Source organism: Papio anubis, chromosome 10 (genome assembly GCF_008728515.1).
Source record: "Papio anubis isolate 15944 chromosome 10, Panubis1.0, whole genome shotgun sequence".
NCBI classification, from domain to species: domain Eukaryota; kingdom Metazoa; phylum Chordata; class Mammalia; order Primates; family Cercopithecidae; genus Papio; species Papio anubis.
Genome location: NC_044985.1, coordinates 115,067,701 through 115,083,100, shown reverse-complemented (window position 1 = coordinate 115,083,100; position 15,400 = coordinate 115,067,701). Strand labels below are relative to the sequence as shown.

The 15,400-nt window shown below is 43.6% G+C and overlaps 1 protein-coding gene across 1 annotated transcript in view; it reads right to left on the bottom strand.

Moving 5' to 3' along the window:
- ARMC9 (armadillo repeat containing 9) overlaps positions 1–15,400 on the bottom strand; it is a 178,995-nt gene that overhangs the window by 66,288 nt on the left and 97,307 nt on the right. The window contains exon 19 of the mRNA XM_031651602.1: positions 13,447–13,498. Coding sequence (XP_031507462.1) covers positions 13,447–13,498 — 52 coding nt within the window. The remainder of the gene's footprint in view (positions 1–13,446; positions 13,499–15,400) is intronic.

Below are 15,400 nucleotides of genomic sequence, written 5' to 3'. Positions count from 1 at the left end.
TGAACTTGAACACTGACACCAGAGTCGTCTTCTGAAGGCATGGCTCTGCTCACATCTCTTGGGCTCACAAATCTTCAGTGAGTGTCCATTCTTTACTGTCTGGCTCCAATTCACCCTTCCAGCTTTGTCTCCCACCCTTGCCCTTCACACTCCCTGAGCTGTGGCCAAAGTGAACCCCCTTGGTTAGCATCGGGCTGGTGCCTTGGCTCCTGCGGCTCCTCAGCTGGCATGTCCCACCTGCGCTGCAACTTCAATCTGGAACCTACGCTTGAACACTTCTCTTATTTGCTAAGGGTCTTCCTTTAGTTTTTAACAAAAGTTCCTTTTGAAAGACTCCAGCCTTTGTCCATCGGGCTGATTAACAAGGGGAGCAATGTCAACGTTATGGCCAGATGCCTGGTGGCAGTCAACTGTCCCTGCTCTGGAACCCAGGTGACAGCAATGATGGGATGAAGGAAGTGGGAAAACCAAGAAGGGGGGTTTGGGGCCATGTAAGGTCCCTGGAATTCCTTCAGGCCCAGAGCCCGTTTCTGAGAGGAGAGGGAGATGAGACTAGAATGTTCAGTGCAGCCAGTCAGTGGAGGCCTCATGTTTTAGCCATGTCTTCCATTCCCTCTATGCTGGTGTTTTGATATCTGGAGCCTGCCTGGCCCTGGAGGGACTGCCCCTTCCAGAACTAGTCAGCTCTTAGGAATATTAAAACATTTGCCCCTAGGTGTGCTTTCCAAATACAAATCAACCAATCCAGAGCTCACACCCAACCATCTCCTTTACTGGGTTCTCACACACCTGGCCACTATCCACCTGCCCTAATCACCACAGGGCTAGGTGCCAGACAAGTAGGGAAAGCCCCTTTGCTCGAGAGCCCACTGAAATTCATCCAAACGAAACAATCCTCAGCATGCCTATGCCACCTTGCCTATACTTTCCCCCTCTCTCGGCCTCTTGCCCCACCCCAGTGCTTCCTTGCGTGGCGTCCTGTGGCGTGGCACGCCCCTGCCTCTGGGGCACTGTGAGCAGCCAACTGTCTTTTCCACGGAGCAGAGCTGTTCCCAGGCAAAATCGAGATGGAGAGGGGAGAACACCAGAGCAAGGGATAGGAAAACCAGGGGCACCTTGAGGTTTGTACTGGAGCCCTCTGGAGAGGCACTCTCAGAGGAACTCGATGCTCCAGCCCTGAGCACCCTCCTTGGGTCAGACACCCTGGAGCTCCACATCTGTGCTAAGGCCACCTGAAGCTCTGGTCAAGAAGGGAAGGAAGAATAAGATTATAAAACTCTTGCTTTGTGTTAAGCTTCACTGTCACTTCCCTTGTTGTTCAACACTCACTGCCCAGTTCCGTTGTGTGGATTACAAGTCTTGTGTTGTTTTTTATTGTCTCCTTGCCTCAGTTCTTTTTTTTTTTTTTAAATCCTTGCCTGACTTCTTAGTCCTCACTTGGAAGATCTTGTTACTCTTGATGAGTTGGACAATTTGCTTGTTTCTATCTTGTTTAGCCCATCTTCTCGGATTTAACTTCTTGCTCTCAAGATGTACACAAGTTCCATGACCCTGTCCAGCTAGTTCTGACTGCACTTTGTTGGATCTGTCATGTCGTGTTTCATTACAATTCCATTATAGCACTAATGTGACCAACAACCACATTTTTCTATTTCTTGTCTTAAATTCAAAGAAAAGTATTAATTTGGCCATTGTACTGTTCTAACTCTACCAATTAGCTTCTTCAAATGATTCATATTTGAATTTATTCACACTGGATTATTCTCCAAATGATTCTGGATATTAAAAAAAGGTGGCAATGACTCAAGTCTTTATGTATCAGGTATTTAAATTAGATTTGAAGCACAGTATAAAAAGGCCTCAAAACAATGGAGACATACTATGCTCATAGAATAAAACACTTAAATTGATTTATAGATTTAATGTAGTCCCAATCAAAATCCCAACTAGTGGCAAGAAGGAGGCAAGTAATAAGCGACGGAAAGTTCTCTGACTCATGGAAGGGAGGAATCTATTCCAAAGAAGCTGGATGAAACTGCAAATAAAGAATAAATATAATGAAAGCTATCTTTCCCTCAGTTTTATAGATGTCAATAATTTACCTTATTGTAACTTATGTAACAGAATATATTTGACTATGTCAGTTAAGTTGGAGTGTAAATGTCAGTTAAGTTGGAGTGCAGTTTTCAGACCAATCATTCAGAGTTTAATGAAAAAGAATTTGACTATTTAAACAAAATGAGTTTGTTTAAATATTGAGGAGTGATGAGTTTATTTAAATCATGATGAGTTCTTCAAAAGTGAGAAATTGAACATTTGTTTTTTATCACTTTTCAAACTAGAAATTAAAAAGCCACTGCAGCTGTATGATGAGTAGACAGGAACCCTCTCTACTATTTTTTTTTCTGTAAATCTAAAATTATTCTTCCCCAATCACTCAAAATTTTAAACACAGCCAGTAAAGAACCTTGCAGCACAGGTAAGTTACACTGCCTTTGCTAGAGAAACACACACAACAGCCTTGTATAGTTGCCACTGTTGAATGCCTGCTGGATGGAAAGTTAGTAAAAGAAATCACAGTAGTGTCACTTTCTAATGAAACAATAGCCTGTTGAATTAAAGATTAAGCTGCAAACGTGAATGCTAAGTTAATATCTCATCTGCAGAACTACACCTGGATTCGTTATTTTGCTTGTAATCTTCCAGTATCAAGAGTCACTAATCACAAAGATCTTTTATGTAAATACTTGGCAACGAAGCACAAGTAACACTGGCTGAAATATTTAAAGTGTTGGATGCTTTATTGACTTTCACGGTTTATCCTGGAACAAATGCACTGACATTTGCACTCATGATACAAAAGCAATGATGGGTAAAACCACTGGTGCCTTAGCACAAACCAAGGCAGTGATCTCAAACTCTAGTAGCAGTCACTGTATTTCACCACAGATAGACAGATGATGCATGACAGGTAGAGTTTCATTTAAGGCTGTCCTTGATGAAGTGGTAGGAATTAATTTTATTAACTCTCAACCCTTATGGCCCATCTTTTGGAATGTACAGGCCGATAAAGCAGTTCCACTATACTAAAGCAGGATGGTTATCTTCAGGAAAGGGACTGTGAGATTAAGTTGCAAGCCACTTTTTTCAAGGAACACCATTTTCATTTGAAAGAGTAACTGACAGACAGACTATGGTTATTTAGACTTAAGTATATGGCAAATGTTTTCTCAAAAATTAATGAAGTGAGCCTGTCACTTTAAGGAAAACAACTGATAATATTAGTTAGCAATAATACGATTTAAACTTTCAAGAAAAAATGAGAATTTTGAGAGACCTATATCTGCCATTGTGAGCTCAGTAGCTTCCCAATACCTAAAGGCTTTTCTGATGCTATTGGTGTTGATATTAACTAATACACAATGTCTGATGTTGTATAATAAAATGTATCAACATTTGGGGCTAGGCGCAGTGGCTCAAACCTGTAATCCCAGCACTGTGGGAAGATGAGGTGGGTGGATCACCTGAGGTCAGGAGTTCAAGACCAGCCTGGCCAATATAGTGAAGCCCTGTCTCTACTAAAAATACAAAAAATTAGCCAGGCATGGTGGCACATGCCTGTAATCCCAGCTACTTGGGAGGCTGAGGCAAAAGAATCACTTGAACCCAGGAGGTGGAGGTTGCAGTGAACTGAGAGATTGCACCATTGCACTCCAGACTGGGTGAGAGAGCAAGACTCCGTCTCAAACAAATAAACAAACAAACAAAAAATTTGGAAAAACTGTAAAACTTGGTAAGCCAATATTTTCCAAATGATCAATCAATTATAATACAAAATCCTGCATGGGTAAAAGAGCTATTGAAAATGTCAAACAGGCAGGATGTCCGTAGAAATTGGGAAGTATGAAAAGCAATATAATAATAATTATTATATTTATATGATTATTATATTATTATTATTATTTTGAGACTATTTATATGATTATTATATTATTATTATTATTTTGAGACAGAGTCTTTCTCTGTTGCCAGGCTGGGAGTGCAGTAGTGCGATCTTGGCTCACTGCAACCTCTGCCTTCTAGGTTCAAGCAAGTCTCCTGCCTCTGCTTCCTGAGTAGCTGGGACTACAGGCGTGTGCCACCATACCCAGCTAACTTTTCTATTTTTAGTAGAGATGGGGTTTCACCATGTTGGCCAGGATGGTCTTGATCTCTTGACCTGGTGATCCGTCCACCTTGGCCTCCCAAAGTGCTGGGATTACAGGCGTGAGCCACCATGCCTGGCCATAATTATTTTTCTGAGACACAGTCTCACTTTGTTGCCCAGTCTGGAGTGCAGTGGTGCAATCTCGGTTCACTGCAACCTCCACTTCCCAGGTTCAAGCAATTATCATGCCTCAGTCTCTAAGTAGTTGGGATTACAAGCGTGCACCACCACACCTGGCTAATTTTTGTATTTTAGTAGAGATGGGGGTTTCATCATGTTGGCCAGGCTGGTCTTGAACTCCTGGCATCAGGTGATCTACCGGCCTTGGCCTCCCAAAATGCTGGGATTACAGGCGTGAGCAACCGCACTCGGCCTGAAAGTCAATATAATTAAATACACCATATCAATAGTATGAAAGGGAAAAAAACAAAGAATGATCATCTCATATGATGAAGAAAAAGCATTTAACAAAACCCAACACTCAGCAAACCAGGAACAGAGGGAAACTTTCTGAATCTTACAATGAGATCTATGAAAAAATCCCAGCTAATATCGTACTAGATGGAGAAAGATTGAAAACGTCCACTGTAAGATCAGGAACAAGCAAAAGATGCCTACTCTCTCCACTTCTAGTCAGCATTGTACTAGAGGCTCCAGCCAGGGCAATTAGGCAAGGCAAGAAAATAAAAGATAGCTAGATGGAAAAGGAAGTAAAATGATCTCTATTCACAGATGACACAGTCTTGTTATACACAGAATCCTAAGCAATCCACACCAAAACAAAACAAAACAAAAAAACCCAAACAAATCCAAAACCCACAACAAACAAAAAACTCTTTGAGCTAATAAATTCAGTAAGGTTGTAGGATACAAGATCAATATTCTAAAATCAATTGTATTTCTATACATTAGCACATCTGATTGTTACGGAACAATCAGAAAATCAAATTAACAAAATGCAAAATAGATCAATAGATTTTAATTAACAAGATAAAAATGATTTTATTTATTTATTTATTTATTTATTTACTTAAGATGGAGTCTCACTCCGTCACCCAGGTTGGAATGCAGTGGTGTGATCTTGGCTCACTGCAATGTCTGCATCCCGGGTTCAAGCGATTCTCCTGCCTCAGCCTCCAGAGTAGCTGAGATTACAGGCACACACCATGACGCCCAGCTAATTTTTGCATTTTTAGTAGAGATGGGGTTTCACCGTGTTGGCCAGTCTGGTCTCAAATGCCTGACCTCAGGCGATCCGCCCACCTGGGGCTCCCAAAGTGCTGAGATTACAGGCGTGAGCCATGGCACCCAGCCAATAAAAATGATTTTTTAAATTGGTTTCTAATTCCACATTGCAACTAACTTTTAATAAACTATTACCTGTCTGATTTTAAAGTAATACTGAGCAAAAATATCTATCTGAAAAGGCTTTAAAAATACTTCACCCCTTTCCAACTACGCAGGTGTGTGAGGCTAGATTTTCTTTATGTCCTTCAATCAAAACAACATATGACAACAGATAGAGTCCAGATCAAACTGTGTTTTTCTGATCCAGACATTAAAGAGATTGGAAAAAAAAAAACAAACCAAAAACCCACAATGTTACTCTTTTTAAAATTTTGTTTTGAAAAATAATTCTTTTTCATAAGAATACTTATTAATATTAATGTGATAGATTTATTATTGCCATTTTAAGTTATCTAATATTTTAAAATTTAACATTTTATCAGATTAAAGTTCTCATTTAGAAAATTTTGATAGACAAAATACTCATAAACTCTTCAGAATCTTCAGTAATTTTTAAGAATGTAAATGGATCCTGAAACCAAAAATTTGAGAATGGTTACTTCAAACCTTATATAAACATGTATGTTTTTCTTTCCTATGTATAACATATTTAATAACTAAAACTTTATTTTATTTTATTTTATTTTTTGAGACGGAGTCTCACTCTGTCGCACAGGCTGGAGTGCAGTGGCTGATCTCTCGCTCACTGCAGCTCCGGGCCTCCCTGCCCACGCCGCATTCCTCCTGACTCAGCCTCCCAGCAGCTGGGACTACAGGCTCTGCTATCACCCGCCAGTTTTTTTTGTATTTAGTAGAGAAGAGGTTTCACCATGCTAGTTCAGGACGGTCTCATCTCCTGATCTCGATCTGCCCATCTCGCCTCCCAAAAAATGCTGGGATTACAGGCTTGAGCCACCGCTACCGCCCACAACTAAAACTTAAATGAAAATTGCTGGCTCAAGCTCAATCCTAGCACTTTGGGAGGCTGACGGGAGTGGATCACGAGATATCGAGACTGTCCTGGATAACACAGTGAACTCCGCCTCTACTAAAAAATACAAAACGCATGCCCGCCTGCAATCCCAGCACTCTGGGGAGTGTCGGTGACCTGGGCTGGACGCGAGGCCCAGAAAGATCGAGACCATCCTGGCTAACACAAGGAAACCCCGCCTCTTATTAAGAAATAAGGTGGCCTGGGGCCGGGCGCAGGTGGCGGGCCTGTAGTCCCAGCTACAATTTCCGGGAGGCTGAGGCCGAGAATGAAGTGAACCCGGAGGCTGAGCTTGCAGTGAGCTGGAGATCCCGCCACTGCACTCCAGCCTACATAGAGCACTGCCTCTGGCAAAAAATACAAAACTAGCCGGCGAGGGTGGCTGGTGTTTCAGGTAGTCCTAGCACTGGGAGGGCTGAGGCAGAGAATGGCGTGAACTGGGAGGGCGGAGCTTGCAGTGAGCTGATCTCACACTGCACTCCAGCCTGGGTGATAGAGAGCCGGCTGACCTCGGCCTCAAAAAAAAAATTAAAATCTTAAAAGAAAATCCTAGGGAGGACTATATGTAAAATTTAGGTTAGGGAAGACCTTTGTGAATCCAGATAGGAAACCCAGGGAGCCTATAAAACAGTGCCAACATATGTAACTTTTGAGATGGAGTCTCACTCCTGCCCAGGCTGGAGGCAGTGGTAATGATGTTGGCCTACTGCAACTCCACCTCCTGTCTAAAAACCATTCTTGTGCCTCTTAGACTCTGGAGATAGCTGGGATTTCATAGGGCTGCACTCACCATGCCTTAAAGTTGATTTTGTATTTTAGTAGAGGAGCTGTTTCAATGCATAGCATAGGGTGGGTCTCGAACTCCCTGGCCTCAGGTGGAGGCACCCACTTCCAGCCTCCTCAAACTGTCGCCGGGATTCAGGCATGAGCCACCACACCCTGCCTCAATCTTTAACTTAAAAAAATGTTTTCAAAAGATTTGTGGCCAAAGGGATTAGAAAAATATATCTTTAAAACATTTGTAATGATGGTGTAAAGGGTTTGGAAAGAAGCACAGCTGAAAAAAACAGAAAGGATATGAAATTGGAAATGTACAATGTAGCAAATTCAAATCCAGATTGGCAAAAAATTTAAAAAAAATAGAGTAACAGCACCTATTGCTAGTGGAGATGGAGGGAAGCGGCTCCTTCATGCTCTCCTAGTGAAATCTGAATTATTAACAGCCTTTGAAAAGAGCAATCTGGAAAAATCTATTACAAAAAAAATACATTTTGATCCAGCAGCAAAAGCCCATATAAATAAAAGCTCTGGTAAATAAGGATATATATATATATTTTTTTAGACGGAGTCTCGCTCTGTCACCCAGGCTGGAGTGCAGTGACCGGATCTCAGCTCACTGCAAGCTCCGCCTCCCGGGTTCACACCATTCTCCTGCCTCAGCCTCCCAAGTAGCTGGGACTACAGGCGCCCGTCACCTCGCCCGGCTAGTTTTTTGTATTTCTTAGTAGAGACGGGGTTTCACCGTGTTAGCCAGGATGGTCTCGATCTCCTGACCTCGTGATCCGCCCGTCTCGGCCTCCCAAAGTGCTGGGATTACGGGCTTGAGCCACCACGCCCGGCCTAAATAAGGATATTTTTTACAAAGATTTTAACTACAGCATTGTTTGAAGTAATAAAAATCTAGAAAATTATACATTCATAGCATTAAAAAGTATCAACTTGCTACACTGCCTAACTCAGGACTTTCAAGAAACATTAACAAGAGAAAAAGGTGTAGAAGTATGTGTGTTCCTATCTCTATGTTATCTCATTTTGAAAAACAAATACTGACGAAAGTATATACGGATCTGTGTATAGTACACACCTCCGTGTACTCTGCCTGTGCATCTTTTAAGTACGAAAGCACGCGCACATACTACATCATTAACATGGGTTTCTTGGGGGGGTTTGATGTGAGTGCAGTGGAGGGGCAAAGGATAACGCTTATGCTTGTGCTGTCTCCCCTAGAGGATGCCACCCTTGCTGACCACACCCTTCCCTTCCTCAACCAAGCTCACTTCCTCTTCACCCCAGGCCAGCCATCTCTCAGTATTCCCGGAGTACTTGGAATTTCTGCAAGCACTTCCTGTGTCTATCACCCTTATGAACCTATAATCCGTATTTATTTTCTGTTACCTGCTGTTTTGCATTCATGTATACCTCACAAGAAGGCAACATAGGGCAGTGGTTAGGAACATGGACAACTGAGTCAGACCACCTGGATTTGAATCCCAGCCCCGTAGGTTACTTATTAGCTGTGTGAACTTGGCAAGTGACCTATTTCCTCTCTGTCTCCTCATCTGTGAAAAGTGAATAAAATAGCACCTACGACAGGGCTGCTGAGAAGAGGAGATGACTGAACACCCATAAGGTGCCTAGAACAGTGCCTGGCGCCCAGCAATGCCAGCAGGCGGGAGCCGCTCTTGTCAGAATCACTGTGATCTTCCCTATCTAGGCTGGAAACTCTTGGAGGTATTTCAAACCACAGATACTCTTTTAGATTTCTTTTGCATCCCCTCCCCATTAGTTCCTACAATAGTGTTATTTCGAGGCCCTCAAATATTTGTTGAGTAAATATATGAGCAACTCTTAGATTTGAGCACTTTGTATAGAAGGAAATTGCTGAGCATATGATTGTCACTTACATGGCAACCAGCAAGTAAATGTCCATGGCTGACCTCACCTGGCACTTAAACCTGTTTTGTCAAGAGAGGAGAATATTTGTCTTAAAAATCAGTCTTCTAGAATAGCACAGAAAGGCCTTGCATTTCTACTTAACGAAGCCATACAAGGAAACTGGCTGTGATATATAGTAAGGAAACCTGAGTCACTGGGGGTGAGAACAATGGAACCAGGCTCCTAAGCTTAGTGATTTATCATCAGCCCTTTTGTAACATACTACGTCTGTTTCATATAAAATAAATGCATTAGGTAACACATTTCTCCAAAGTGCTAAATGAGATGCATTTGAAGCCTTAAATAACAGCTGTCATTGTCCATTCCCTGGGGTGTACTGTCCAAGCTGATCTAATGATGGTTTTGTTTCTCTGGAGGTTTAAATGGGTCTGGGGCCTTGTGGGCCAAGAAAGTATAAGTGGTTTAGAAAACAATGAAAATGGCTGGGCGCAGTGGCTCAAGCCTGTAATTCCAGCACTTTGGGAGGCCGAGACGGGCGGATCACGAGGTCAGGAGATCGAGACCATCCTGGCTAACATGGTGAAACCCCGTCTCTACTAAAAATACAAAAAACTAGCCGGGCGAGGTGGCGGGCGCCTGTAGTCCCAGCTACTCGGGACACTGAGGCAGGAGAATGGCGTAAACCTGGGAGGCGGAGCTTGCAGTGAGCTGAGATCCGGCCACTGTACTCCAACCTGGGCGGCAGAGCGAGACTCCGTCTCAAAAAAAAAAAAAAAAAAAAAAAACAATGAAAACACCCATCTTTTCGATGCCATCCTGCAGACTCTTCCTGCCTTGAATGTTCAAGCTCTCCCTCTTGGCTGGAGCTATCCCATCAGCATTTTAACATGCTCAGGTTTCTCTCATCTTAAAACAAACAAAAATGCACCCCTCAGCCACTATTGCTCTTCTGTGCACAGCCCAATTGCGGGAGGAGCAGTATACACTTTTTAAGCCATTTTCTCACTTCCCACCTGCTCCTCAATCCATTCTTTCCGCTTTTGCTCCATCAACCCACAAAAATGCACAGCAACTGACTTCCACGCCACTAAACCCCATGTCCTGTTCTCACTTCTCTCTCGAGGAGCCTCAGAGCCTCTCTGCATTTCTCACCCGAACTTCCTTATTCCTATTCCCAGCTTGCAGTTTATAACGTCAGCAAAGAAGGCGTAACTGTCCACGCCTTTCTGCTACATAGGCACACATATAATCCATAGCCATGTGCGTTTATACATTTGCCTCTTCCGAAATTATTGGTCAAATTACTTTATGATTTCCTTTTTTTATTTGACAATATATCCTAGACAGTCTGTAAATCAGAACATGCATTTCTAGCTCTATCTTTATTTATTTTTTTATTTTAGTATATAAATGTATGTATATTCAGACATAACTTTGTTAGGTTAGCACGTTAGATCAAGTCATTACAAATTACAGAGAAAAACTAGACTTTGCATCGGGGGTTCTCTTTAGAGTTTCCAGTGGGGCAGGGATAGTACTGGTGGAAATTGTGAGTGCACAGATTTCAGCTCAATATGATTTAGAGTGAGCATAATTTACCCTGGTCTCAGGCCCCATCCCACTAGAGCCACATTTTTTTTTTTGAGATGGGGTCTTACTTTGTTGCCCTGGCTGGAGGGCACTGGCAGGATCTTAGCTCACTGCAGCCTCCGCCTCCCAGGTTCAAGTGATTCTCATGCCTCAGCTTCCCCAGTAGCTGGGATTATAGGCGCACGCCACCATGTAACCAGCTAATTTTTGTATTTTTAGTAGAGATGGGGTTTCACCATGTTGGCCCGGCTGGTCTCTAACTCCTGGCCTCAAGTGATCTGCCCACCTCGGCCTCCCAAAGTGCTGGGATTGCAGGTGTGAGCCACTGTGCCTGGCCCCATTAGAACCATTTTATCTTTAGAGTCGCTAAGCAGCTAACTGAAAAGAGTGGTTTCATTTTCTGTGTTTTGGGTCTAAATATTAAATGAAAGAACATTTACATTGCTAAGCAAGATAAGGTATGACTGCAACACCTTGCAAATAATTTTGCTGTCTCCTTCAGAGCTGTCACCTTGGGAAGTGATAACCACATTCCAACAACAGTGTTACTTCTCAAAGGATTCTTGGAAATTTTCTTTTAGCCTAAGATCTGTCACTCTCTTTCTTCCCTCCAACTTTGAAAGATAGTTATAAACGTAATGGTTGCTGCCGGTGAAAGCTGAGTAAAATCCAAGCAAGCCCGGCTGTGCCCGGACTGCCCCTGCTGACACTGGCGAGGCACAATGAGGCCTACCCGGGAGAAGGAGCCCCCCATCTGCTGCCATCTGGTTCATCACAGAGTCCCATTTGGCCCAAATGACAGATCCTTTCCTTATAATTTTCCAACTAAGCCTCTTCTAGGAGTCTTCTGAAAATTCTAGTTATCACAAGTATTTTCAAACATCAACCTCTTAAAAGAGGAACAAAAGTCCAGAAGATTACAAGACTTCTGTGTTTGTTCATTTATAGTAGACAATTGCTTTCAGAAGGAAATTTCCAAAAGTTGAGTTCTCATCATTAACTAGAACAGTTGAACAAAATGAATTTTCCCTTATAAGATAAAAACAGGATTCATAGCAAAAACAAAGCAAAACGAAAAACCAAAGCAAACCGGAAAACCCAAAGGGATGATACAAGAAGGAAAAAAAACAGATCTCGAGAGGAACTTCTGGACACAATGAAAAAAAGTTGTTAAAAACAAATAATTAAACGTTAATTTAAACTATCATTTAGAATGATATTGAAGGGCCAGGCACAAAGGAGGTGTGACTCATTATAATCTAAAGAAGGCTGCCTGAGGCCGGGAACTGCCTAGGGGCTGGCAAACAATGGCCCAAGTGTCAGGTGCCTGCTTTCGTATGCCCGCCAGCTAAGAATGATTTTTGTGTTTTAAAATATTTGAAAAAAGATTTAATGACGTAACAAAAATTGTATGAAATTCAAATTTTCAGTGTCCATAGTTTTACAGGAACATGGCCACGTTTGGCCACTTATGTACTGCTGACAGCCACTGCGTTACAGCAGCAGAACTGAGTGGCTGGAACAGAGACTGTGTGGCCTGCAAGCCCTAAAATAGCTCCTATCTTTTCCTTTACAGAAAGCGTCTGCCGACTTCTGTTCCAAACCCAATTTTACCACCATCAACTCTGTGTGTGAGCTCAAGCTGGTGTTTTCCCTCTGGCTCCACCTATGTAAACAAAGGGGCCTGGAGAAGATGATAGGGGCCAGGACCCCTATCTGGAGGTCAAGCTCTGCACTGCGGGACACGGCAGGAAAAGCCAGCAGGAGCACGCGCCCGCTGATGCCACCTGCAGCCCATGAAGAAAACGGCAGGCACAGAGGCCGCCTGCTGAGGAAGCATCTCCCAGCAGATCTCAGCACATCCTCTCTAGCGGGGGCTCTTAAATACCTCTTTCCCAACTGATGCCATCAGTGATCAAAAACCTGGCTTTTACACATTTCAGAAACTGACAGGCCATGACTCCAAACAAAACACATCGTCTGACATCCACTTTTTCAGTGAATGCTCCCCGCAAATGAAGGCAGGCAGATCAAGTATGACCAGAGGGGACAACAGGTCTTTTCCTTCTGGGTCTCTGAAGGAAAACCATGTAAAATCTTGTCATCTGAAAATCCAACTACAGTCCCCGAGTCACCATTCTTTACATCATTTCAGAGACTCACATACATTAACTTCTAAACCTTCATGCTCTAAAACACAAGCAAGTAGATTTTTCACAGCTGAGGAAACACAAATCAAAAGAATGCAAACAACAGAGAAAACTGGTCAGTTCCGTTAGCTCTGAACTAAACCCAGGACCCCTCAAGCCAGAGACTCTCGCCAGGCACCGACGCGCCCAGCACTCCCACCGCTGAGGAAGACAGGCCAAGGCTCGTGCCCCTTCAGAGCAAAAGCTCACACAGAAGAATGGTCATTGTTCAGCTTCCCATGAAACCCGAATGGCGGGCAATGCTGCGTCTCTGCTGTGAACCCAGGGAGTGTGGGAGTCTTCAGACATGGCCACTGGGCTCTCCACATGAGACCCCAAGTGAGACCTGAACCCCCACCCAGCGGAGCTTTAGCCAACCCCCAGAATTGTGAGAAACAGTGTAGCAGGAATGAAAAATCTCCATTTCTGGACTAACTTGTCAAGGCAGGAAAGAGAGAATAGTTTGGTAAGAGTTTTCTATGTGGTGTCAGGAACCTCCAACTTACTTCTTCATCTTCATCTTCATCATCATCAGATTCAAGAACGCCATCTGCAGCTCTTCCAAGAAGAAAGAATCAATGAATAATGGACAAACACAGTGGAGCACTGTCCTTGTGAATCTGCCAGCCTCTGCAGAGACAGAACATCTTTTTTTTTTTTTTTTTTTTTTTTTTTTTGAGGACGGAGGTTCCCGCTTCTGTCAGCCCCAGGCTGGAGGCAGGGCTGGATCGTGAGGGCCGGATTCCAGCCCACTGCAAGCTCCATTCTGGCTTATGCCATTCTCCTGCTCCTAGCCTCCCGAAAGAGTTGGACTGCTTTTGCAGTCCCGGCCACCTACCTGCTAGTTTTTTGTATTTTAGTAGAGACGGGTTTCACCACGCGCACAGGATGGTCTCGCATCTCCTGACTTGATCCACCCACTTCGCCTCCCTAAAGTGCTGGGATTACAGGCTTGAGCCACCGCTACCGCCTTTTTTTTTTGAGACGGAGTCTTGCTCTGTCACTTCCCAGGCTGGAGTTTTGCAGTGGCCGATCCTTCAGCTCACTGCAGCTCCGCCTCCCTGGTTTATGCAAGCATTCTTCCTGCCTCTAGCTCCTGTAGTTTTGACTACAGGCGCCCGCCACCTCGCCCGGCTAGTTTTTTTGTGTGTTTTTTTTTTTTAGTAGAGACGGGGTTTCACCGCGTTAGTCAGGATGGTCTCGATCTCCTGACCTCGTGATCTGCCCGTCTCGGCCTCCCAAAGTGCTGGGATTACAGGCTTGAGCCACCGCGCCCGGCCGGCGACATAAACATCTTAATGAGAATGAGGTTACATTAAAGTCATCATACTCCTAATCATCCTAATCACAACCATTTCAGTCACTGTCTGATACCATCCTAAGCAATTTTAAAGAGTAAATCTCTCCATTTTTACCAGAACAGTTATAGTAGCATGGGAAAAATTAAAAGCCAGCATATAATTTTAGAGGAATTTAAGGGAACGAAAGTATATAAATATTTATATCTAGGCATCATGCTAGATGCTGCCACACCCGTTATTTCACTTAATCCTTACAAATATTTTGTTGACTATTATCCCCCATTTTACAGAGAGACACAGAGAGGACACAGACTTCTTGGTCTCACTTCCAGTAAGTGGCAGACAGTTGAGATTCAAACCGAATCCACTTCTAAACTCCATGATTTTTCCATGGGCAGTATGGGTGGTGGTCACGGCAGGTAGGGTTCCTGAAGGCTCTGTGGTCCATTGCTAGGTCTTTTTAAGAGTTTACAAAAGAGCAGTAAGTTGGTAGCACAATGGAGTTACAGAAACAAAGAGCCCCTGCTTCCTCCTCTGTAGAATAAGGATCGTATCAGTCACTTCTCAGGGGTCAGGAGGACTGCACAATACACCACAAGGGAAGCGCCTGGCCTAGGGCCAGGTACGAAGCAGGCTCTACAGAGGTGCTGGTACTCTCTCCTCCACGAAGTCTTCCCTGATCCCCTTGCTCAGCAGCCATCTCTTCCTCCCCTGAACACACTCAGCGTTTTATCTAGAACTCCTGACAATTCACGCCACTGCTGGAAGATTGCTGCTTACTAATGAGTGAATGCCTGCTGACTTGTCTCTCACCCACTGCACTGGACTGTGAGTCCCTGGGGACAGAGCAGCTGACTTACTCCTCCCTCTATCCCTACTACATCTTTCTTAATCATCACTTGTTTCTTGAACAAATGACATGAAGGTAAAGAAAGGCTGAAAGAAGAAAGGAAGTCAAATGGGAAGTAGGAGAAAAGAAGGAACCAAAGGCTATACTTGAGGAGAGCACCCAGCTTGTAAAGGTGGCAGGCAGGATGCACCCACATTTGATCAAACATCAAACCATTCCCAGGAAGGAAGATGTAGAAACCCATGTTCTCAACCTGGCGCTCATTCTAAAGGGAAGGACTCCACTGACTTCACTGGACCGAGGCCAGCG